This window comes from Coregonus clupeaformis, chromosome 26, assembly GCF_020615455.1.
Source record: "Coregonus clupeaformis isolate EN_2021a chromosome 26, ASM2061545v1, whole genome shotgun sequence".
NCBI lineage: Eukaryota > Metazoa > Chordata > Actinopteri > Salmoniformes > Salmonidae > Coregonus > Coregonus clupeaformis.
Window position 1 is genome coordinate 22,197,407 of NC_059217.1, and position 27,691 is coordinate 22,225,097.

General features: G+C 42.6%; 1 protein-coding gene across 1 annotated transcript in view; it reads left to right on the plus strand.

Annotated features, from left to right (window-relative positions):
* Positions 1-27,691, plus strand: part of LOC121540267 (glypican-1-like) — a 109,961-nt gene that overhangs the window by 62,728 nt on the left and 19,542 nt on the right. Inside the window, exons 4-7 of the mRNA XM_041849018.2 lie at positions 9,794-9,959; positions 10,064-10,194; positions 10,317-10,457; positions 10,758-10,891. Coding sequence (XP_041704952.1) covers positions 9,794-9,959; positions 10,064-10,194; positions 10,317-10,457; positions 10,758-10,891 — 572 coding nt within the window. The remainder of the gene's footprint in view (positions 1-9,793; positions 9,960-10,063; positions 10,195-10,316; positions 10,458-10,757; positions 10,892-27,691) is intronic.

Below are 27,691 nucleotides of genomic sequence, written 5' to 3' on the forward strand. Positions count from 1 at the left end.
TAGGGGCGTGTCTCAGTAGGGGCGTGTCTCAGTAGGGGCGTGTCTCAGTAAGGGTGGGTTAAAGGCTGTTGTGCATTGCCCGTTGCACTCACATCTATAGCCATGAAATGTTTTGAAAGGCTGGTCATGGCTCACATCAACGCCATTATCTCAGACACCCTGAACCCACTCCAATTCGCATACCGCCCCCACAGATGACGCAATCTCTATTGCACTCCACACTGCCCTCACCCACCTGGACAAAAGGAATACCTATGTAAGAATGCTGTTCATTGACTACAGCTCAGCATTCAACACCATAGTGCTCACCAAGCTCATCACTAAGCTGAGGACCCTGATACTGAACACCTCCCTCTGCAACTGGATCCTGACAGGCCGCCCCAAGGTGGTGAGGGTAAGCAACAACACATCCGCCACACTGACCATCAACATGGGGGCCCCTCAGGGGTGTGTCCTTAGTCCCCTCCTGTTCACCCACGACTGCGCGACTCCAACACCATCATCAAGTTTGCTGACGACACGACGGTCGTAGGACTGATCACCGACAATGTTGAGGGAGCTTATAGGGAGGAGGTTCTCGGTGTCCACATAACTAAGGAATTAACATGGTTCACATACACCCACACAGTTGTGAAGAGGGCACAACAGCTCCTCTTCCCCCTCAGGAGGCTGAAAAGATTTCGCATGGGCCCTCAGATCCTCAAAAAGTTCTACAGCTGCACCATTGAGAGGATCTTGACTGGCTGCATCACTGCTTGACTGCAATGCACCCGAACGCAAGGCGCTACAGAGGGTGGTGAGTACGGCCCAGTACATCACTGGGGCCAAGCTCCCTGCCATCCAGGACCTCTATACCAGGCGGTGTCAGAGAAAGGCCCCAAAAATTGTTAAGGACTCCAGCCACCCAAGCCATAGACTATCCTCTCTGCTACCGCACGGCAAACGGTACCAGTGCACCAAGTCTGGAACCATCAGGACTCTAAACAGCTTCTACCCCCTAGCCATAAGACTGCTAAACAAGACTGCTAAATAGCTAATCAAATGGCTACCCGGACTACCTGCATTTACCCTTTTTTTTTACTAACTCTCTTGCACTGACTCTATGCACACACTCACACATACTTACACTGACATCCCTACACACATACACACACACGCACCCACTTTCACACTCCCCCCATACACTGCTGCTACTGCTCCACATACGCTGCTGATACAGCTCAGTCTATTATCTATCCTGTTGCCTAGTCACTTCACCCCTACCTATATGTACAGTGAGGGAAAAAAGTATTTGATCCCCTGCTGATTTTGTACGTTTGCCCACTGACAAAGATATGATCAGTCTATAATTGTAATGGTAGGTTTATTTGAACAGTGAGAGACAGAATAACAATAAAACAATCCAGAAAAACGCATGTCAAAAATGTTATAAATTGATTTGCATTTTAATGAGGGAAATAAGTAAAACATGACCTAGTACTTGGTGGCAAAACCCTTGTTGGCAATCACAGAGGTCAGACGTTTCTTGTAGTTGGTCACCAGGTTTGCACACATCTCAGGAGGGATTTTGTTCCACTCCTCTTTGCAGATCTTCTCCAAGTCATAAAGGTTTCGAGGTTGACGTTTGGCAACTCGAACCTTCAGCTCCCTCCACAGATTTTCTATGTGATTAAGGTCTGGAGACTGGCTAGGCCACTCCAGGACCTTAATGTGCTTCTTCTTGAGCCACTCCTTTGTTGCCTTGGCCGTGTGTTTTGGGTCATTGTCATGCTGGAATACCCACCCACGACCCATTTTCAATGCCCTGGCTGAGGGAAGGAGGTTCTCACCCAAGATTTGACGGTACATGGCCCCGTCCATCGTCCCTTTGATGCGGTGAAGTTGTCCTGTCCCCTTAGCAGAAAAACACCCTCAAAGCATAATGTTTCCACCTCCATGTTTGACGGTGGGGATGGTGTTCTTGGGGTCATAGGCAGCATTCCTCCTCCTCCAAACACGGCGAGTTGAGTTGATGCCAAATAGCTCCGTTTTGGTCTCATCTGACCACAACACTTTCACCCAGTTCTCCTCTGAATCATTCAGATGTTCATTGGCAAACTTCAGACGGCCTGTATATGTGCTTTCTTGAGCAGGGGGACCTTGCGGGCGCTGCAGGATTTCAGTCCTTCACAGCGTAGTGTGTTACCAATTGTTTTCTTGGTGACTATGGTCCCAGCTGCCTTGAGATCATTGACAAGATCCTCCGTGTAGTTCTGGGCTGATTCCTCACCGTTCTCATGATCATTGCAACTCCACGAGGTGAGATCTTGCATGGAGCCCCAGGCCGAGGGAGATTGACAGTTCTTTTGTGTTTCTTCCATTTGCGAATAATCGCACCAACTGTTGGCACCTTCTTACCAAGCTGCTTGGCGATGGTCTTGTAGCCCATTCCAGCCTTGTGTAGGTCTACAATCTTGTCCCTGACATCCTTGGAGAGCTCTTTGGGCTTGGCCATGGTGGAGAGTTTGGAACCTGATTGATTGATTGCTTCTGTGGACAGATGTGTTTTATACAGGTAACAAACTGAGATTGGGAGCACTCCCTTTAAGAGTGTGCTCCTAATCAGCTCGTTACCTGTATAAAAGACACCTGGGAGCCATAAATCTTTCTGATTGAGAGGGGGTCAAATACTTATTTCCCTCATTAAAATGCAAATCAATTTATAAAATTTTTGACGTACGTTTTTCTGGATTTTGTTGTTGTTATTCTGTCTCTACCTGTTCAAATAAACCTACCATTAAAATTATAGACTGATCATTTCTTTGTCAGTGGGCAAACATATAAAATCAGCAGGGGATCAAATACTTTTTTCCCTCACTGTACATAGCTACCTCAATTACCTCATACCCCTGTACATCGACTCGGTACTGGTGCTCACATTATAAATGAAAGAAAAAGAGACAAATATGCACATTGAACTTATCAAGTGCAGGACAGAAGAACGTCTAACATTTTTTTTACAGAAAAGGAATGTCCGCAACTCTGGTATGCTCCCATGGTGATTTCATCAGACGCACAATAAAGACAGTTTCGATCTGAGTTGGATCTTCAACTAAGATCCAACTCGGATCTAAACTTTGTCTTTATTGTTCGTCTGATTAAATTATCATGGGAGGATACCAGAGTTGCGGACATTCCTCTTTTCTACTCCCTATATATGGGCATTTTATTTTTACTCTATTGTTATTCGTTATTCACTGCCTATTTATTCCTTGTGCAACTATTTGTTAAAAAAATTAAAAATACATTTCTTCATCTTTAACTCTGCATTGTTGGAAATGGACACTTAAGTAAGCATTTCACGGTTAGTCTACACCTGTTGTTTACAAAGCATGTGACAAATACAATTTGATTTGATGTGTCTCAGGGGCGGACTAATAATGTAGCTAGGCTAGCTTAACATCTGTTCCCCATCAGGAGTGAATTACAGAGAGGTCTGGCCTTCCTGTCCATGTTCCTACAGCCACTGTCTACTGGCTGACTACTTGGCCATTCTACTTTCTCTCTTTAACCATGGCTGTAAATAGGGCACCAGTGGGACATTTTTCTGTCTCAGCAGTGGAACGCACCCAGTGCCTGTTTCATATGCCAACTTTTTGATACTTTTAGTGGTATAGAGCGTTTCAAAGGGTGATTCCTGGCACACTCTTGGAGAGAGGAAGGAGCCTTTGAAAAACATTAAGCCTACAGATGTAATGCCATATCTTAAAAAAAAAAAAAAAATATATATATATATATACAGTGGGGAGAACAAGTATTTGATACACTGCCGATTTTGCAGGTTTTCCTACTTACAAAGCAGGTAGAGGTCTGTAATTTTTTATCATAGGTACACTTCAACTGTGAGAGACGGAATCTAAAACAAAAATCCAGAAAATAACATTGTATGATTTTTAAGTAATTCATTTGCATTTTATTGCATGACATAAGTATTTGATACATCAGAAAAGCAGAACTTAATATTTGGTACAGAAACCTTTGTTTGCGATTACAGAGATCCTACGTTTCCTGTAGGTCTTGACCAGGTTTGCACACACTGCAGCAGGGATTTTGGCCCACTCCTCCATACAGACCTTCTCCAGATCCTTCAGGTTTCGGGGCTGTCGCTGGGCAATACAGACTTTCATCTCCCTCCAAAGATTTTCTATTGGGTTCAGGTCTGGAGACTGGCTAGGCCACTCCAGGACCTTGAGATGCTTCTACTGGAGCCACTCCTTAGTTGCCCTGGCTGTGTGTTTCGGTCATTGTCATGCTGGAAGACCCAGCCATGACCCATTTTCAATGCTCTTACTGAGGGAAGGAGGTTGTTGGCCAAGATCTCGCGATACATGGCCCCATCCATCCTCCCTCAATACGGTGCAGTCGTCCTGTCCCCTTTGCAGAAAAGCATCCCCAAAGAATGATGTTTCCACCTCCATGCTTCACGGTTGGGATGGTGTTATTGGGGTTATACTCATCCTTCTTCTTCCTCCAAACACGGCGAGTGGAGTTTAGACCAAAAAGCTCTATTTTTGTCTCATCAGACCACATGACCTTCTCCCATTCCTCCTCTGGATCATCCAGATGGTCATTGGCAAACTTCAGACGGGCCTGGACATGCGCTGGCTTGAGCAGGGGGACTCTGCGTGCGCTGCAGGATTTTAATCCATGACGGCGTAGTGTGTTACTAATGGTTTTCTTTGAGACTGTGGTCCCAGCTCTCTTCAGGTCATTGACCAGGTCCTGCCGTGTAGTTCTGGGCTGATCCCTCACCTTCCTCGTGATCATTGATGCCCCACAAGGTGAGATCTTGCATGGAGGCCCATCCCGAGGGTGATTGACCGTCATCTTGAACTTCTTCCATTTTCTAATAATTGCATCAACAGTTGTTGCCTTCTCACCAAGCTGCTTGCCTATTGTCCTGTAACCCATCCCAGCCTTGTGCAGGTCTACAATTGTATCCCTGATGTCCTTACACAGCTCTCTGGTCTTGGCCATTGTGGAGAGGTTGGAGTCTGTTTGATTGAGTGTGTGGACAGGTGTCTTTTATACAGGTAACGAGTTCAAACAGGTGCAGTTAATACAGGTAATGAGTGGAGAACAGGAGGGCTTCTTAAAGAAAAACTATCAGGTCTGTGAGAGCCGGAATTCTTACTGGTTGGTAGGTGATCAAATACTTATGTCATGCAATAAAATGCAAATTAATTACTTAAAAATCATACAATGTGATTTTCTGGATTTTTGTTTTAGATTCTGTCTCTCACAGTTGAAGTGTACCTATGATACAAATTACAGACCTCTACATGCTTTGTAAGTAGGAAAACCTGCAAAATCGGCAGTGTATCAAATACTTGTTCTCCCCACTGTATATATTTTATTCAAGTTTTACAAAATGTACATGAATGTAATAACAAAGATTTTACCATATCCCAACCACCCTCCCTCCCTTCCTCCACACAACACATCCATCCAACCCCCCCAGTCCCTTCCCTACCTCTCCGCCCTACCTCAGTCCACCCACCTCGATTCCCTCCCAACCACTAACCCTATATACCCAACCCACCCCACACCCTCCCTCAGTTCGGTCCTAGAAAACAATAATTCTACAGAGATGTCACAACAAATAAACAAACAAACAAGAATACAAAAAAATACAAAGAATTAAAAGATACATGTCTCAGATACAAACAATTCAATACAGATTCAAGATACAAAAAGGGTAATGTCATATCTAATGTGTAATCTGTTAAGTCTTTTTAAAGTGGATTGATGTGTATTTGTGGATTACATATCGGACATACACAAGCTGTTTACACAAACACCAGAGAGGGCAATAGCCACGTGCAGGAATCCAGTGGACTCTCACTCCCTTCTTCCTAAAAATAACCACCATTTCAAACCACTCTTTAGTTTGGCACAAAGAGACCAGAGTCTGGCTATTTAAATACAGACTGTATTTACAGTACATGATACCACCAGCTTTACCACCTTTAAATAGAACACAGGGAGAGGGTATATTAAGAAATGCTATAGATGGAAGGAGAGTAGTGTCGAAACCTACCAAAAAACAATTAGGCAACAACAAATTCAATCCCTTTTAGGCAACTTCCTGGACAAAATGTTCCACTGTAATAGTGAAGGTGTAAACTTGGCAGTAGAAAACCTAAACAGTATATTTGACCTCTCAGCTTCCCTATCAAATCTAAAAATCTCTAACAGAAAACCGAAGAAAAGTAACAACAATTACAAATGGTTTGATGAGAATGCAAAAACCTAAAGAAATTGAGAAACCTATCCAACCAAAAACATAGAGACCTAGAAAACCTGAGCCTATGCGTTCGCTATGGTGAATCACTAAAACAATACAGAAATACACTACGGAAAAAGGAGGAACAGCATGTCAGAAATCAGCTCAATGTAATTGAAGAATCCATAGACTCTAACCACTTCTGGGAAAATTGGAAAACACTAATCAAACAACAACACGAAGAGCTATCTATCCAAAACGGAGATGTATGGGTAAACCACTTCTCCAATATTTTGGGCCCTATAACAAAGAACTAACCAAAAAAATATACATGATCAAATGTAAATCTTAGAATCCACTATTAAAGACTACCAGAACCCACTGGATTCTCCAGTTACATTGAATGAACTACAGGACAAAATACAAACCCTCCAACCCAAAAAGGCCTGTGGTGTTAATGGTATCCTCAATGAAATGATCAAATATACAGTCCACAAATTCCAATTGGCTATACTTAAACACTTGAACATCATCCTTAGATCTGGCATCTTCCCCAATATTTGGAACCAAGGACTGATCACCCCAATCCACAAAAGTGGAGACAAATTTGACCCCAATAACTACTGTGGGATATGCATCAACAGCAACCTTGGGAAAATCCTCTGCATTATCATCAGTGAAAACAATGTACTAAGCAAATGTCAAATTGGCTTTTTACCAAATTACCGTACGACAGACCACGTATTCACCCTGCACACCCTAATTGACAAACAAACATTATACAAATTGATGGAAAGTGGGTTTGAGAGAAAAACATACGACATTATAAAATCCATGTACACAAACAACAAGTGTGCGGTTAAAATTGGCAAAAAACACACACATTTCTTTCCACAGGGCCGTGGGGTGAGACACGGATGCAGTTTAAGCCCTACCCTCTTCAACATATATATCAATGAATTGGCGAGGGCACTAGAACAGTCTGCAGCACCCGTCCTCACCCTACTAGAATCTGAAGTCAAATGTCTACTGTTTGCTGATGATCTGGTGCTTCTGTCACCAACCAAGGAGGGCCTACAGCAGCACCTAGATCTTCTGCACAGATTCTGTCAGACCTGGGCCCTGACAGTAAATCTCAGTAAGACAAAAATAATGGTGTTCCAAAAAAGGTCCAGTTGCCAGGACCACAAATACAAATTCCATCTAGACACCGTTGCCCTAGAGCACACAAAAAACTATACATACCTCGTCCTAAACATCAGCGCCCCAGGTAACTTCCACAAAGCTGTGAACGATCTGAGAGACAAGGCAAGAAAGGGCCTTCTATGCCATCAAAAGGAACATACAATTTGACATACCAATTAGGATCTGGCTAAAAATACTTGAATCTGTTATAGAACCCATTGCCCTTCATGGTTGTGAGGTCTGGGGTCCGCTCACCAACCAAGAATTCACAAAATGGGACAAACACCAAAATGAGATTCTGCATGCAGAATAATGCAAAAATATCCTCTGTGTACAACGAAAAACACCAACTAATGCATGCAGAGCAGAAGTAGGCCGATACCCGCTAATTATCAAAATCCAGAAAAGAGCCGTTAAATTCTATAACCACTTAAAAGGAAGCGATTCCCAAACCTTCCATAACAAAGCCATCACCTACAGAGAGATGAACTTGGAGAAGAGTCCCCTAAGTAAGCTGGTCCTGGGGCTCTGTTCACAAACAGACCCCACCAAATCATGAGAACAAAAAGAGAATTACTTGACACATTGGAAAGAATTAACAAAAAAACTGCGCAAACTAGAATGCTATTTGGCCCTAAACAGAGAGTACACAGTGGCAGAATACCTGACCACTGTGACTGACCCAAACATAAGGAATGCTTTGACTATGTACAGACTCAGTGAGCATAGCCTTGCTATTGAGAAAGGCCGCCGTATGCAGACCTGGCTCTCAAGAGAAGACAGGCTATGTGCACACTTCCCACAAAATGAGGTGGAAACTGAGCTGCACTTCCTAACCTCCTGCCAAATGTATGACCATATTAGAGACACATATTTCCCTCAGATTACAGAGATCCGCAAAGAATTAAAAAACAAACCCAATTTTGATAAAGTCCCTTATCTACTGGGTGAAATACCACAGTGTGCCATCACATCAGCAAGATTTTTGACCTTTTGCCACAAGAAAAGGGCAACCAGTGAAGAACAAACACTGTTGTAAATACAACCCATATTTATGTTTATTTATTTTCCCATTTGTACTTTAACTATTTGCACATTGTTACAACACTGTATATAGACATAATATGACATTTTGAAATGTCGTTATTCTTTTGGAACTTCTGAGTGTAACGTTTACTGTTAATATTTATAGTTTATTTCACTTTTGTTTACTATCTGCTTCACTTGCTTTGGCAATGTTAACATACATTTCCCATGCCAATAAAGCCCTTCAATTGAATTGAAATTGAATTGAGAGAGAAAGACAATCTGTGAGAGAGAGAGCAAGAGAGCATACAGATGGAAGAATTCCTTTGAGCTATGGTTGACTATTGTCATTACTGCCAGTGACTGTGGCTGATGTAACAGTGAGGCATCACGGGCGACTGTCCCGTCATTGATCTTAATTTAGCAGCACCATTAACTGCCCGCTCCGCTCTGCTCCACTCCAACCCCTGTTGTGTCACACTGTAGAAGATCTCACACTGGGATGTCACAATCAATCGGTGACCGTCGGACTTGTTAGGAAGCAGGCTGTCTGTTTACATTAAGCCCTGTTGATGGGTCCCTGTGAAGTCTGTTAATACAAGGACCGGTTGGAATGATGCCTCTTTAATCTTGTTATCTGATCAGTTTGCTTGTAAAGTTCTTAATGGTGTCAAACTCTAGACAGTATTAGCTTGCTCTCATCCACATTAAGGAGCTATATTTGAAACTCCATTCTGGGAAAATTACATGGTCCTCCTCTGAATGCGTGATTGTCCTTGGAAATGATGGCCAAGTCTTCTGACCACAAACATCTATATCCACTATCTAACCACTGTCAAGTATTAGCTGCATGGTAGTGTTGCCGTTCCATATCACACAATACACTTAATCATAATCAATACATGATAATCATAATTACAATACATATTATAACCATTCATGCAATGAGGGTGAAATGATGTCTCTGTATTGGAGGGAGGAAAGATCAGGGGAGGGAAGATGTCACTAAGTGAACTTTACTGTGCTTTTCATCTGTCTCTGCACTGACATGTGTAACGGCCCCTATCGCTGGAGCATAGCCATGCACAGTTGACTTGATAGATACAGAGACCTAAGAAGTAGCGAGGAACAACTCTCTACTCTACACAGGCGCCAGCCATCATGCCTGAGTGAAAATATAATTTAGAATAGCAGTTATTTTACAAAAAAAAAACGTTCCATTCCAACTCACTGTATTACTCATAACTCCTCATAGTTGAAGTCAAAGTTGAAAAGATGCAAAGCTCATTGATGATGATGATTGGTCTTTTCCTCTAGGTTCCTCTCAGCACAGAGTGTACTCGTGCCATGATGAAGCTGGTGTACTGTCCTCACTGTAGAGGCCTGGCCTCAGTCAAGCCCTGTGCCAACTACTGCAGAAACGTCATGAAGGGCTGCCTCGCCAACCAGGCCGACCTGGACACCGAGTGGCAGAACCTCATCGGTGAGAGACACGCATGTCCGCCCGACTGCTCACACACACACAGCAAATATACGCACACACTCTCAGTCTTTGTCCTTGTTTTTCTCCTGTCTCTGTTTGTCCAGACACCATGCTGCAGGTGGCGTCTAGTTTCAGTGCTGACCCCAGTGTGGACGTGGTCATCTACTCCATCCCCCTCCGTATCTCAGAGGCCATCCTCTACATGCAGGAGAACACAGAGGTCTTCACCAGCAAGGTCAGTTCAACCAGCACCAAACGCTGACTAAACCTTCACTCCCAATTATGACCCACGCTCTATGCTATTTTACATGTGTTTGAGTCTCAGATCTGTGTGTCTAAATGTGTGTTTGGTGGTAGGTGTTTCAGGCCTGTGGGACCCCCAGGGTGGCAGGCACACAGAGTTCAAGGTCTGAGGAGAGAAAGAAGAGAGTTAACCCCGCCAGCACCGCAATGGAGTACAAACCCAGCCCCACCGCAGGGGTCCGACTGGAGATGCAGGTGTGTGTTTCATTAAAACTGCAGGACATCCTCTCTGTTGAGTCTAATGAGTCCAGTAGACCAAGAACAGCTCTCTCCCTCTCTCTCTCCCTCTCTCTTTGTGTGTATACATGCATGTTTTGTGTCGACTAGTCTGTCATTTCTCTCCTAGATATCTAATGTGTCCAGTAGACCAAGAACAGCCTCTCTCTCTCTCTCTCTCTCTCTCTCTCTCTCTCTCTCTGTGTCTGTGTCTGTCTGTCTGTGTGTGTGTATATACATGAGTGTTTTGTGTCGACTAGTCTGTCATTTCTCTCCTAGATATCTGATGTGTCCAGTAAGCTGCGGGAGATGCAGCAGTACTGGGTCCAGCTGCCAGCTGCTCTGTGCAGTAGTAAAGTGGCAGCAGGAGCAGCTAGTGACGACAAGTGCTGGAATGGCATGACCAAGGCCAGGTATGATGAGCACCTGTCCTGTAGTTTAGCTGTCTGTCATAGACAGACTGTTACTGACACATTGTCAACAGGAATATGCAGCATACCATCCCTGAACCATGGTATACTATCCCTCTTCACCTGTCTGAGAACATTTGTACTGCATTGGATGTGGATTGCTCAGGTAACCCTGAGATGCCCTTTAGAATGAGGATGAACATGCTAACTATTCAGAGAGCTACAGCCAGTGCACAGACACAACGTTGCCTATTTGTCATGCAACGCTCTCTCTGGTTAGAGTGAATCCCCAAGACCCTCTGTAAACTAAATTGATTATTGAGCAGTTTACCTCCCTTTCTGCAGTGCCACAACTCCTCCCTTATTGGATTGAGATTGGGCAATTTGATTTATGGAGGGCTGTTTACTCTGAAATCATAAAAAATGTATGTACTTGTGGGTTCATGGGCGTGTTTGTGTTAGCGTTAAAGCAACATTGGACGCTGATATAAAAGTGTGTGTGCACGAGTGTGTGTGTGTGTGTGTGATGCTGATATTGAAATATGTGACAGGCCATGTCATAAAAATGCAACTCCAAGGCAATGGGTCCATTAATAATGCATGTAGCTAGGGCTGTGGTGGTCATTCAATTTTGTCAGCCGGTGATTGTTAAGCAAATAACTGCCAGTCTCACGGTAACTGACTGTTAATTAACATAAACACATGTTTTTTATTTTTTTAAATTTAATTCACCTTTATTTAACCAGGTAAGCCAGTTGAGAACAAGTTCTCATTTACAACTGCGACCTGGCCAAGATAAAGCAAACAGTGCGATAAAAACAACAACACAGAGTTACATATGGGGTAAACAAAACCTAAAGTAAAAAATACAACAGAATATATATATATACAGTGTGTGCGAATGTAGTAAATTATGGAGGTAAGGCAATAAATACGCCATAGTACAAAATAGTTACAATTTCGTATTAACATTGGAATGATAGATGTGCAAAAGATGATGTGCAAATAGAGATACTGGGGTGCAAATTAGCAAAATAAATAACAATATGGGGATGAGGTAGTTGGGTGGGCTAATTACAGATGGGCTGTGTACAGGTGCAGTGATCGGTAAGCTGCTCTGACAACTGACGCTTAAAGTTAGTGAAGGAGATAAGAGTCTCCAGCTTCAGAGATTTTTGCAGTTCGTTCCAGTCATTGGCAGCAGAGAACTGGAAGGAATGGCGGCCAAAGGAGGTGTTGGCTTTGGGGATGACCGGTGAGATATACCTGCTGGAGCGCAGACTACGGGTGGGTGTTGCTAAGGTGACCGGTGAGCTAAGATAAGACGGGGATTTGCCTAACAGTGATTTATAGATGACCTGGAGCCAGTGGGTTTGGCGATGAATATGTAGTGAGGGCCAGCCAACAAGCGCGTACAGGTCACAATGGTGGGTAGTATATGGGGCTTTGGTGACAAAATGGATGGCACTGTGATAGACTACATCCAATTTGCTGAGTAGAGTGTTGAGGCTATTTTGTAAATGACATCGCCGAAGTCAATGATCGGTAGGATAGTCAGTTTTTACGAGGGCATGTTTGGCAGCATGAGTGAAGGAGGCTTTGTTGCGAAATAGGAAGCCGATTCTAGATCTAACTTTTGATTTGAGATGCTTAATGTGAGTCTGGAAGGAGAGTTTAGAGTCTAACCAGACACCTAGGTATTTGTAGTTGTCCACATACTCTAGGTCAGACCCGCCGAGAGTAGTGATTCTAGTTGGGTGGGCGGGTTCAAGCAGCATTCGGTTGAAGAGCATGCATTTAGTTTTACTAGTGTTAAGAGCAGTTGGAGGCTACGGAAGGAGTGTTGTATGGCGTTGAAGCTCGTTTGGAGGTTTGTTAACACAGTGTCCAATGAAGGGCCAGATGTATACAAAATGGTGTCGTCCGCATAGAGGTGGATCCGAGCGTCACCAGCAGCAAGAGCGACATCATTTATATACACAGAGAATAGAGTCGGCCCGAGAATTGAACCCTGTGGCACCCCCATAGACTGCCAGAGGTCCAGACAACAGGCCCTGCGATTTGACACATTGAACTCTATCTGAGAAGTAGTTGGTGAACCAGGCGAGAGGCGGTCATTTGAGAAACCAAGGCTTTTTAGTCTGCCAATAAGAATGTGGTGGTTGACCGAGTCGAAAGCCTTGGCCAGGTCGATGAAGACGGCTGTGCAGTACTGTCTTTTATCGATCGCGGTTATAATATTGTTTAGGAACTTGAGCGTGGCTGAGGTGCACCCATGACCGGCTCGGAAACCGGATTGCATAGCGGAGAAGGTACGGTGGGATTAGAAATGGTCGGTGATCTGTTTGTTAACTTATACTTACTCAAATACTTTCGAAAGGCAGGGCAGGATGGATATAGGTCTGTAACAGTTTGGATCTAGAGTGTCACCCCCTTTGAAGAGGGGGATGACCGCGGCAGCTTTCCAATCTCTGGGGATCTCAGACGTTACAAAAGAGAGGTTGAACAGGCTAGTAATAAGGGTTGCGACAATTTTGGCAGTTAATTTTAGAAAGAAAGGGTCCAGATTGTCTAGCCCAGCTAATTTGTAGGGGTCCAGATTTTTCAGTTCTTTCAGAACATCAGCTGTCTGAATTTGTGTGAAGGAGAAGGGGGGCATGGGCAAGTTGCAGCGGAGGGTGCAGAGCTGGTGGCCGGGGTAGTGGTAGCCAGGTGGAAAGCAAGGACAACCATAGCAAAATGCTTGTTGAAATTCTCAATTATTGTAGATTTATCGGTGGTGACAGTGTTTCCTAGCCTCAGTGCAGTGGGCAGTTGGGAGGAGGTGCTCCTATTCTCCATGGACTTTACAGTGTCCCAAAACTTTTTGGAGTTAGTGCTACAGGATGCACATTTCTGTTTGAAAAAGATAGCCTTTGCTTTCCTAACTGATTGTGTATATTGGTTCCTGACTTCCCTGAAAAGTTGCATATCGCTGGGGCTGTTCAATGCTAATGCAGTACGCCACAGGATGTTTTTGTGCTGGTCAAGGGCAGTCAAGTCTGAGGAGAACCAGGGGCTATATCTGTTCTTAGTTCTGAATTTTTTTGAATGGGGCATGCTTATTTAAGATTGCGAGGAAAGCACTTTTAAAGAACAACCAGGCATCTTCTACTGACGGAATGAGGTCAATATCCATCCAGGATACCTGGGCAAGGTCAATTAGAAAGGCCTGCTCGCTAAAGTGTTTTAGGGAGCGTTTGACAGTGATGAGGGGTGGTCGTTTGACCGCGGACCCATTACGGACGCAGGCAATAAGGCAGTGATCGCTGATATCCTGGTTGAAGACAGCAGAGTTGTATTTAGAGGGTAAATTTGTCAGGATGATATCTATGAGGGTGCCCATGTTTACAGGTTTAGGGTTGTACCTGGTAGGTTCGTTGATAATTTGTGAGATTGAGGGCATCTAGTTTAGATTGTAGGTTGTCTGGGGTGTTAAGCATATCCCAGTTTAGGTCACCAAGCAGTACGAACTCTGAGGATAGATGGGGGGCAATCAGTTCACATATGGTGTCCAGGGCACAGCTCGGGGCTGAGGGGGGACTGTAGCAAGCGGCAACAGTGAGATTGCTGAATTTTTGAATTTTTGGTGGCCTTCCTAAGCCAGGATTCAGACACTGCTAGAACATCATGGTTGGCAGAGTGTGCTAACGCAGTGAATAAATCAAATGTAGGGAGGAGGCTTCTGATGTTAACGTGCAAGAAACCAAGGCTTTTACGGTTACAGAAGTCAACAAATGATAACGCCTGGGGAGTAGGAGTGATACTGGGGGCTACAGGGCCTGGGTTAACCTCTACATCACCAGAGGAACAGAGGAGGAGTAGAATAAGGATACGGCTAAAGGCTTTAAGAACTGGTCTTCTAATGCATTGGGTACAGAGAAAAAAAAATCTGGGCATTGTAGAATAGATTCAGGAAATTATGTACAGACAAGGATATGGAAGGATATGAGTACAGTGGAGGTAAACCTAAGCGTTGGGTAACGATGAAAGAGATGGCATCACTGGAGGCACCGATTGAGTCGGTCTCCGCGTGTATGGGTGGTGGGACAAAGGAGCTATCTAAGGCAGGTTGAGCTTGACTGGGGGCTCTACAGTGAAATAGTACAATAAGAAATAACCGAAACAGCAATAAGCAAGGCATATTGACATGGGAGAGAGGCATAAAGCAATCACAGGTGTTATTCGAGAGAGCTAAGACAACAGCTGGTAATGGTGACAAAGTTTGGGCTGAGGCTAAACATAAACAGGATGCGGTACCGTATAAAGGAACAGTCCAGCAGGCATTAGCTGTATAGCTGAGTTATCATAAGGTCCGGTGAACAGCAATAGGAGAGTTCGGAGGTAGTTCGGGGGCTGCTACAGCACTGGCGAGCAAGAGGCCACGGCTTGCGTGTGCTAGCGGGCCGGGGCTAGCAGATGGATCTTCGTGGTCGACGTCGTAACGGGAAGCCTGTTGAAACCATATCAGACGATTTCGTCGGCAGTTCAGTCATGTTGGATCGGCGGGGCTCCGTGTCAACACTAGGAGGTCCCGTCCGGTTGACAGAGAGGTAGATAGCCGGGAGATGGGCCTGGCTCGAGGCTAGCTCAAGGCTAATGGTGCTTGCTAAGGGGCAATGGTAATTAGCCAACGACAACAGCCATTCGGTTGCAGCTAGCTAGTTGCGATGATCCGGCGCTAGGGTCCAGTGATTCCGGCAGAAAATCCGATATGCTCTGGGTCGATAGCACGCTGTGCAGACTGGCCGACAAATTGTCCAGGCTAGAGCTAGTGCTGGCTGGTGGGTAGTGCAGGCCACATACAAATGGTGAAGACGCTAACGGTGGCTAATAGCAAGTAGCTAGCTAGCTGGCTACCACAGCCATTCGGTTGCAGCTAGACTAGTTTCAGCTTAAGGTTTGTGGTATCTAAATAATGATGCCAATTATGCTTTGAGACCAAGGAGTCCGCTTACACTGTACTTTGATTATAAAGGTTTATTTATATCACAAGATTTCAGCGTAAATTTACAGACATCTGGAGAACAACGGACTCAAAATAATATGTTGTTCTGTCCTCCTTTGTTTTAACCGTGGTATTTATATCCTATGCCCTATGTAACATAATATGGGTGTTTTCCCATAAACCAATCCCAGGAGGCCACCTAACAGACTTCCTCTAACACACCATTTGCAAACATCAACAAAGTCATAAACTGTTTAAACACTACATATTTCCCCCCTTCGAGACTAATTAAGTCTCGAAAACAAAAAGAATAGGATTATGACAAATAACAATTTCTCTTATTGAGTATCTTTAACAATAAACCAAAAACTAATTTTTCTATGGAGTGTAAATACATTTCTATGAAATATGAACAAATCTTTATGGAGTGTGAGAGCGAAAAACCTGTCTGGCAGCTTTCTTTCCAAATATCCATAAATCAATCAAGACAGTAATATTCTCTCACGGCCCCTCTGCCCCAGGCAACCACCTAAGTACTCCAGATCAATTCATAAATCTTTATCAATGCATTTTAAACTATGATGCAATTTGAATACACATGAAAGCCTCAGCAAACAAAATACAATCAAAAATGTCCACATTCAGGCTGGTCGACCCATCGGATCCTCCTGTGGATTCTCTCTATCCCTGCCTAGACCCAATATCCCTAAGCATCCACGAAATAAACAAAAACATCTGAGATCCCGACATGTACCCAATATCAGCAAATATCATTCTCCAAAAATTGATACAGAAAGAATATGACACAAATTATGTATTACACATGCAAATATGTCTATTTATCATTGCAGACACTTGAATGTAGTCCACTACACTTCATCTCCTCAGCAGTGTCGACTTCCAATGCAACGTCGATGATGGAATCTGAACATTTCCACACCTTCCTTGTTCCACTTCCTCCAGTCCATTCATATTGTCCCTTCATATTGTCCATGTTTGAGTATTTGAATCCCTCTACCACGTTCCCCATATGCTTCTGGAAGAAAAGAAAAGACCAAACAGTATCTTTTGCAAAACAACACATTCAAATTAAAACATCAATATCAACTAAAAATGATATATAAAATTATATATAAAATGAATCACATTCCATTTCCCCCCTTTGATTCATCACAAAATACTAAAATCACACTAATATTTAAAACCATGTGAAAAATGATCGTATATTCAAAATGGATATCTATCCATCAATACTCCATCCAGTCCCACTTGTTCATCTTCATCTAGATCAGTAACAGTTAACAACGGCATCTGAGTGTTTTCTCCAGGCATCACAACTCCAACCCATCTCAATATCATAGCCTTCGCAAAAGTCAATAACAAAGTACAAAAGCAAAACATCACACACAGCGCTATCAGAGCTGCTACTAAAATCTGAACTATCACTGCTCCCACTGGGCCTAACTGATCTTGCAACCAAGCCTTCGCTGACCATCCAGCTCCTTCAGATCTACCAAACGCATCCCTTATATTCTTCAATGCATCTATAACACTAGTGATATTATTGGAACTATCTGGGATCAAAGTATAACAATCATCCCCCGTCAAGTTCATAGCCAAACATAAGCCACCTTGTTTTGCTAAAATATAGTCAAGAGCCATGTCATGTTTCAACAGCGTCAGTCTGTGACTTCTTTTGAGTATTCGACAGAAGGTTAAACCCTCTTATCGTTTCATTTGCAAATCCCTGCAAAGTATAGGTAATATTATCAATGTGATCTGCCAAAAATGTTACACCATACCATGGAAAAAGTCCCAGTCCCCACTTCTCTCCTAGACTTATCCTCCAATGGTAGGCTTCCAGACTATGAAATTTCGCCATGTCCCTTTTCACCCTATTTCCAAACCTAGACTCAGATTTATCTGTGTCCGGTGCTTCCCCTCTTTTAATGGTAAAAACCTCATATGGAAGCTTCAACGTCGACATGTAACAACATCCTGTCCATCCATAGGGTAAGAATATATACGCTTTATCACCACAAACCCACCAAATATCTCTAAAATTCCCAATAGTCACATTACCAGGCAAAAGCTGATATTTCACCATCAAAGTCCTGCTCTTCTTACTAGCTGGAACATAAAAAGTGACATTATATTTCTCATCACTAACCTTATGTTCATGCTTACCCAAAGTCATCATATAATCATCACAATCTGATATTCTCATAAACATACCCTTTCCATCATATGTTTTATTAGAACAAAAACAGCTTTTAGCCCTCACTGGTTTCACCTCCAATGCTTCAGGAATCGCTGTTAACTGATTTTCCTTCCCATCTAACAAATTCACATAGGGTAATTCATTTAACCAAGAACACTTAAACCTAGGCCTAAACAAATGCTTCGACAACGACATTATTGTATCTGTTAATGATTGTTGCTGATACAACAGCCATGATAAAGCATAAGATTGACACGTACTTGATAGAGGTTTAGCCACCGTCTCTAAGATTGAACCCCATGTGCCTGGTGCTGGAATTCTCAACAGACATGGACCCTCAAGATTCCTCACTGATCTTACAGAATGAGTTAACTGCTGGAACCAAAGATTCCTACCTGCCCATCCATCTTTAATTTGCAAAACAGAAGAATCAAATCCATATGCCTTCCATTTAGTTTCTCTCTTCCCTAACGAGCGGTATTGATCAGATATATCTTCTTGTCTTCCATTAAAATCAAAGAACTCATTCTGTACCTCCATGATAGTATTCTGCACTATTTCAGATGAATCTACATCATTCTCTACTACCATCTGCTCTCCTATTTCAACATTATCCTTCCTACCATTGACAGCACTCTCCATCCGTATCATTAACTCCTGAGTCACTCTTGCTACATCCTTTTGTTTCAGAAAAGTTGTTGTTGGTGTCTGTGTCATATTTCCTAAATTTGTTATTGCCGTCGTACCATTAATCTCTTTCAAAGTTACTATTAAAATAGTTGCTTTAGTTGATGTATTAACACTTAACTATTTCCAGTGGGAAAGTTACAGATATCCTCTGTGTATTATTTACTGTTGGAGTGGCTACTGTAATATACTTCTCCTGAACTCCTTTGGTGACTGTGGAAGCTTCAACAGACTTCAAATCTTCCATCATAAGCGTCACCTTACGAGTTACATAACCAATAATTCTTAACCGGAACAAATTTTAATGCTTGCACTAAATAAGTACACATATTCTCCCTGATCTTTCCATGTAACATTACGCAAAATAAGTGAGCAATCACTCATAACCCTCTTCCACTTCATATCGTTGTACAAAATATACTTCCTTTGACTAGGGGGCACAGCTTCTACTTCTGGTCCTGATAACAACACTTCTTCTCCATAATTATCTCTCCATGTGGGAGGAACGTCACCACCCCCACTCCATCTCTCACATCTACAAGGAAGATGAGCTGTACCACCCATCCTAACCCTAATGACAGTCTTTTCCTCTAAAATTGGTGCTGGAGCGATTGGCTCCCTTGTAATCAAATGTGATAAATTTATAGCTTTAATAACTGTCAATGTTGAAAGAGTTGAATTGCTTCTCACTGTTGTTATAATAGGCTGAAGTGTTAATGTCATTGTTGTTGATTCATCCATTCTCCCTAAAGCTTTGAACTCTTTACTTGTATTTCCATCTATCACCACTAGTGTCACTACATCAACTCTCAGTCCCAACTCTAATCCCTCACTTTCAAACTGTTGATTATAAAAAATACATGTATAATCACCTTGATCTTCCTGCTGGGAATTGTAAATATAGATACTGCAATCACCCTCAATCTTCACTCTTCTCTTATCATTCAACAACGCATACTTTCTCAATGCAACTGCTCCTAACAGATCTAAACTCCTGCCATATCTATCTTCCCACTGAACTCTAAATTTCCCTTCACTACTGTTCTCTCTCGTGCACTTACATGGGAGCTGAGCTGACTGTCCTAGAGTTACTTCAACCCTAGTTTTCGTAACGTTTTGGTCTGACTTTTCTCCTAACTGGTCTGGGCCTACTTGGTCTAACCGAATCACCAGCTTCTCCTGTAACAGAGTTGCCCTTGGTGATCTCCGCTGTTTCACATTCCACTGAAATATTCCCTGTTGTTTCTGGGACGTATTGAAAATAAATTTCCCCAAATCTCCTTTCCTTTCCCTCCATTGCAGAGTCATCTCTGGCATCATCAGAAGTGTAAACATTATCATCAACGTTATCCACAACATTGACAATCTCTCCTTCTGGGTTTTCACTCTGGATATTGTCAGGCATCTCTCCTTCTTCCTGTTCTCCCCTATCTCCATCCTGCTCTCTTGAGCCTTCAACATCCTCTCTCTCTGCGCGTGGCACCTCTTCTCCAGGCACTTTAAAACAATGTGACAAATGATACCACGTTGGAGACCCTTTAACCTGGACAGCTGTTCCAGTACTACGAACAACTTCAAATGGTCCTTCACGACGTTCGTTATACCACTTCCTTCTAAATACCTTCACCAAGCTCCTCCTGCACCTCTTTTTTTCTTTGCCTGTCAGAAACATATGTGGACAACTTTTTATGAAAATTGGCCATATATGTAACGTACGCTCTCATTTCATCTTCCAAAAGAGCCAATCTTGGACCCTTTCCGCTTGTTCGCAAACAAGGCGTAGGCATCCTTCTTCCTGTTACCAATTCATGGGGTGTCATACGTAGATCACGCAACTCACTTGAGCGACACACCATTAATGCTAAAGGAAGTGCCGCTATCCAGTTTAGACCCGTATGCTGACAAATTTTGACAATGCGATTTTTCAAGACACCGTTCATTTTTTCACAAATCCCTTGACTTTGTGGGTGATAAACTGCTCCAAGACGTTGCTTAATTCCCAATTTTTGCAACATCAATTTCACTGATTTATCCACAAATACCTTCCCATTATCTGAGGATATTCGATCGGGTAATCCCCACCTGCTTATGACTTCTTTACACAAGAACTTGGCAACCGACTGAGCATCTTTTCGCTTGGTTGGACAGGCCTCCGGCCATCGTGAAAATCTATCTACAACCACCAACATGTATCTTTTCCCATCAACTGGTTTTATCATATCAACAAAGTCGATAACCAACTCACGCGTAGGACCTCTCGGTGTAGGAATGTAACCAGGAAGAACAGTCACACCCCTGCGAACATTATTTTTCAGACAGATTGTGCACCTTCCTATGATATAGTCAATCTATTCAAGCAAATATGGTTCCCAAAAACCCTACTCCTTTGTGATCTTTCTCCTAACCTCCCCCTTGCAACATGAGCTAACCCATGTGCTTCCTGAATCATCAGACCTAATAGGTCTAGAGGCGCTACTATCAACCCCTCATGGTTTCTCCAAAGACCAGTAGCATCTTTGACCGCCCCTCGGTCTAGCCATAGCTGTTTGTCGATCATAGAGGCAGCTTCCTGCATCAACATCACATCCTTAAGCGTATTTTTTTCTTCCAAGTCCACTCCATGAGTGACCAGAAAAACTTTTCCCAATTTGTCCGCTCCTGTGACGGCTTTTGCAGCTTCATCAGCAGCTTTGGCTTTGTTCCCTTGTGTTACGTTTGACACATCTGTTTTATGAGCTGCACACTTAGCTATCGCTATCTCTTTAGGCTTCATCATAGCATGCAACAGTTTCATTATTTGCGCATGATGTTGTATCGGAGAACCATCCGCTTTCTTAAACCCTCGACCTTTCCATACTGCCCCAAACAAATGATATACACTATGTGCATATGCTGAATCAGTGTATATCGTCACTCGCTTTCCTTCTGCTAACAAACATGCTTCTGTTAGCCCCACAAGTTCAGCAAGTTGTGCAGACGCAGGCTGTGGTATTACTTCAGCCTTTTCAACAACAAATCCAGTTCCTTGGGCTTTAACTACTGTATAGCCAGCACACAATTTATCTCCCACACGATAACAAGACCCATCAGTCCAATACTCCAGGTCTGCCTCACGTAATGGAAAGGCTTGCAAATCTGATCTAAGCCTCAAGTATTTCTCTGCTTCTTGGACACAATCATGCGACTCACCATCCTCTGAAGTTGGCAAATTCTCGGCTGGATTTACCGTATCACACCTCACTAGGGTGACATCTTCCTGCTCTAAGAGCCTATGATAGTCTCTGAGCCTAGGCATAGTCAATGTATATTTCCCATAGTTCAGAAGATTTCTGAGACTATGATGGGTAAGAATTGTTACTGGGTAACCCATCGTAACCGATGATGCTTTGTCATACATTGAATATACTCCCACCATTGCTCTGTAGCACAGTGGTAGCCCTAGTTCTACTTCTGAATAGGCAGTAGAGTAGTAGGAAATAGGCTGAGGATTCGTCCCTGTGCCTGTCGGCTGACAAAGAACTGCACATGCATATCTACCTCCAGTAGAAGTAGACACATATAGCTAAAAGTTCTTAGAGTAGTCTGGTAGTGTAAGTGCAGGTGCCTCCTGCAACCTCTGTTTGATCATTTCAAATGCCACATGGCCTTCCTGTGTCCAGGAAAGATTGCTATGGAGTTGTCCACTTCATGTATCCTTAACCATAGCTCTCAAAGGTCCCATCAAACTAGTATAGCTCTCCACCCAAGCTGAGGAATAACCAGCAATACCAAGAAATGTCATCATCTCTCTGACAGTTCTAGGCTTCGGAGCCTTACGAATAGCTTCCAATTGACTGTCCGAAATGCTTCCGTGTCCATGCGTTATTTTCTGACCCAAATAAACAACACTCTCCTGGCAATATTGCAACTTTTTCTGTGAAACCTTATGCCCCTTTTCTGCCAATACCTGTAGCAATTTAATTGAGTCTCTATGACGTTTCCTTATTCTGTGAGCAAATAATTATATCATCTACGTACTGTATGACAGTACTTTGCAATATCTGATCTATCCCTACCAAATCATCCTTCAGTACTTTATTGAAGATATGAGGACTATGCTTGTACCCCTGTGGCAAACGACTGTACTCATAGAATTGTCCCTTATATGTGAACCCAAATAAACCCTGACTTTCCACACTAAGTGGAACACTAAAAAATGCACCACATAAGTCTAACACCGTAAAATGTGTCGCATCAGGAGGAATTTGGGCTAACAAGGTATGCGGGTCTGGCACTTCTGCTGGAAAGTCAGTCACTACCTCATTCACTGCTTTCAAATCATGAACCACACGATAAGTTTCATCTGTTTTTTTCACAGGCAACAAAGGCGTGTTACTCTGAGGGTTTTTTGTTGTCCTTAAAACACCTTCTTTCGAAAGTCCTTCAATTTGTGGTTCAATCCCTTGGATTGCTTCATCTTTCAATGGATACTGATTCTTCCAAGGAGGTCTGGCTCCTGGTCGAAGTTCAACTTTCACAGGTTGGGCTGATTTCACAAGTCCAATATCGGTACTGTGTTGAGACCACAAACATTCTGGAACTTGTTCCAACATCTTCTCTTTCATAGGGTCTGAATTCATCTGCACACTGCAAATAGATTCATGTGTCATCCGTACAGCTTGTGGCTCTCCTTGTCCTTGAGCCGAAATCATTATTTGGAGAAATCGGTGATCTTCACTCCTCCAAATCGCCAAATTCTCTTTCATCGGTACGAAAACAGCTTTCTCTGCTTCTGTCATCATTTCTCCTATTTGCTTCTGCTCATAGCCTTCCGAAACCAACAAGGTCACATGTGGCACACTCTTCTCAATCTCAAATTCTTTATTCAGATAATCGTCTGTGTTTATCTTCATAGCTGCTCCTTGTAGTCCTAAAATAATGCAACATGAGCTGAGTTGAACTTTCTTTGGTTGATGACTCAACCATTCCCCTGAGTTCGATTGGGCAGCATTCTTGAAATACTTGAGCGTACAATGAAATGGATATTCCGGAAGCCTCGCATCTGGCATATTTGCCACAATAAATGTATCCCATATCTTAGCCTGCTTCAAAAAATCTTCACTGAGATTTCCAATCCAGAATACTGAAGACGAATCCATCTCTGTCATCATCAACAATTGGTAAACCTTTTCCTTTGGCACTTCTACCAGACAGCCGTCTGGTGTACATCTTATTGTACAGTTCAACTTACACAATGCATCTCTTCCCAACAATGCAATAGGTGTATGTTCTGAAACCAGTATGGGTATTGTAATTTTCTGATTTTTATAGCAGAGCTCAATTGGTTCCTTAAGAGGAATCAGCTGTTTTACTCCCTCGAATCCGATTGTCCTAATTAGTTGATTGGACATAGGGAGATGTGTAGCATCTTCAGGCCGAACGCAGGTAAAAGCAGCTCCGCTATCCGCCATCACTTCCAATGGTCGGTTGTTTATTTTCACCTCAATTGTTGGATATTTTTCCGGTCCTGATGCTACCAGTTGACACCCCCCTTTCGGATCTTCTGGGCACCCCTAGAATCCTTGCTCCGGGCCCCTATAGGGGTTCACCGGTCCTCCAGATGATCTTGACTGACCCCTGTATCTTCCTCTGAAATTCCCTCTGATGTTTCCTCCTGGCCCATTGCACTCACGGGCAAAGTGACCAACCTGTCCACAACTATAACACACTTCTGAAGGTTGCTGGAAGTATGGCTTAAATCTTCCTCCTCTTCCTCTTTCTAAGCCTTCTCGTCCTCTTCCTCTCCAATTCTGTGTCTGTCCAGAAACTGGCTGTGGATATGAAATAACTGGTACCGCTATTGGTGGCTGGTACAATTGCGGTTGGAACTGGTCCGGTTGAAGCTGTGGCAGTGATTGTTGATTTGGTGCACACTGATTCTGCATAACCAAAGCCTGTTTCTTCTCCTTCTTATTCTCCACCAGTTGTATTTGATTAAGTTTTCTGAGAGTTTCTTGGTCCTGTTCTTTCTGGTTGTGTTCCTTTTTCCTGTACAGATCCACTTGATGGGCTATATGATCTGTATAGACGCCTTTTGTCATGCTTCCAAGTCCAACCACCTCTGCCAGTTTCCAGACATCTCGTTTTCTTCTTACTTTTGGAGTTTGGATTCATCTTTATGGTCGTTTCTGCTTGTCCTCTCTCTATTATTCATTCATCTTCATCTCTGATGCAATTATCACCCTCCTGAATGATCACTGGAAGCTGAAGATAGACGTCCTTAAACTCTACTTCTTTCTCATAAGGTGGGGGTCTTTTTGCTGAATCCGTATGTGAGAAAGGTGTACTGATTTCTGTCATTCGTTTTTCTGTCACCTTCTCTTTTTTTTACCATTTTCTCTATACCTTTGTTTCTTTTATCGTTGGTATCTTTCATCAGTTTTTGTCCTTCATTTTCAAACAGCTTAAGAACACCCAGCTCTCTTTGTGTCTCTTCTTTACGTTGTTCCCTTTTTTTCCCCTTCTTTTGATCTGCCTTATACATTTAAAGAAGCACTTTCATTATGTTGATGACGTCAGGGTTAAGAGTCCCTTCCACTGTCCATGGTTGTTCAATGTCAGGCCAACTTTTATTCCATTTTCCAGATAACCTTGCAATACCATTAACTAGAGGATTACTATTTTGTACTACATCAACAGGAGTAATTACTTTCATAGTTTTGATGTCCCTTTTCCCCATTGTAACTACTCTTTTATATTCCTTTATTGTGAATTATTTTATTATTTTAGACTATATAGCTTATGGTTCCCTCCCTTTTTATTTTTTATTTTAATTTTAATTAAACAATTAATTAATTAATTAATTAATCAATATATGTATAACGTTTTAGTTTTTTTTTTAAAGTTTTTTTTATTTATTTATTTTATTTTACCAATTTATTAATTAGTGGCAATCTTACCACATCCGATCAGGAAAATTAAATGAAAGTAGTCAACTTCAGAGCAATCCAAAAAAGAAAGACCTATAATCCAGCAACACTACAGCACTCACAAACCAATTGCTTAATAAGCACCCAATGACCTTAATTTTACAGAATAATGTCAGTACTCGATTTCCAACACAACTCTAATCAAACCAACTTATGCACAAAACTCCAATATGCAATTACATCAATTGATCAGTCTGTTGCCAAGTCCCTGTCAAATTGTCACAACATGAAATATGCTAGGCACACAAAATATCCTGTATGGGAAGGTAAGTTTTGTAAATAGAACAGTACTGGGCTTAATTTGACTGGATCCGTTGCAGCACACCCTGTCACGTGATGTACTTGTCAGCACCTCCTCTCTCTCTCTCTCCTCCTTCTCGTCTCTCATATGACAGAAGAACAAAGAACAGACAAGAATTTAGTATTTTATTTGCACTCACTGAGTTATTTCAAATATTCAATATTCCTCTGTTCACATTCGCGCTAAGAAATAAGCAAACAACTTAACTCAGGAATATTTATAGATAGCTCAATAACATTTTATTTTATTTATTTTTAATCCGTCAACATATCTCTAGTTTATCAATTCGATAGGTCTCAAGCAAATAGTTTCATTGTTAAACAACAGCCAATTTAACAAACAGACTACACTATTAGTGTCTAAATCTCTCCTTTCTTCTCTGTCTGCTCTGAGTCTGCGTCTCCCAGCAGCTCAGTGCAGGCAGGGGAGTGGCATATTTGCTCTACGTAACTCTAAACTCATAAAATCCCACGCATGCGTAGTTCATTCACCAATGCGATTTCAGAGTGGATGGAGCTCTCACCCAGCTAAACAACAGAAAGTAGACAGACCAACTTTACCTCCGTTCTTCATGAGGCAAACAGTAACACTTAACAGAGCTCACAAACCAACACAAAACATGGAACACAAATCCTACTTTGAAGTTTCTTAACTTCACTTATCCTAATCTGCAGATTTATAGTTATTTTCTTATCCATTACAAAACATCTCTATACACTGTTAAAACTCCTCCCTGTAGGCTCATGATATTCTAATAGTTAGTACACGTTCTCTTTTTATAGACTCATACGATTTTTAACCTTAACGTCCTTCCAGAGGGCTCATATATAGTTAACAATTATTAACGTTCTCACCAACGGAGACTCATAAGATTTTTTTAGCTTAACTTACATATTTCCTTATAAAAACAAAAACCCCTATCCTCAACCAAAACATATATATGTATATATCTCTAACATAAATATTATCCTAACATCAAATCAAATCAAATTTTATTGGTCACATGCGCCGAATACAACAGGTGCAGACATTACAGTGAAATGCTTACTTACAGCCCTTAACCAACAGTGCATTTATTTTTAAAAATAAAAGCAACAACAAAATAAGTGTTGAGAAAAGAGCAGAAGTAAAATAAAATAACAGTAGGGAGGCTATATATACAGGGGGGTACCGGTGCAGAGTCAATGTGCGGGGGCACCGGCTAGTTGAGGTAGTTGAAGTAATATGTACATGTGGGTAGAGTTAAAGTGACTATGCATAAATAATTAACAGAGTAGCAGCAGCGTAAAAAGGATGGGGTGGGGGGGCAGTGCAAATAGTCCGGGTAGCCATGATTAGCTGTTCAGGAGTCTTATGGCTTGGGGGTAGAAGCTGTTGAGAAGTCTTTTGGACCTAGACTTGGCACTCCGGTACCGCTTGCCGTGCGGTAGCAGAGAGAACAGTCTATGACTAGGGTAGCTGGAGTCTTTGACAATTTTGAGGGCCTTCCTCTGACACTGCCTGGTATAGAGGTCCTGGATGGCAGGAAGCTTGGCCCCAGTGATGTACTGGGCCATACGCACTACCCTCTGTAGTGCCTTGCGGTCGGAGGCCAAGCAGTTGCCATACCAGGCGGTGATGCAACCAGTCAGGATGCTCT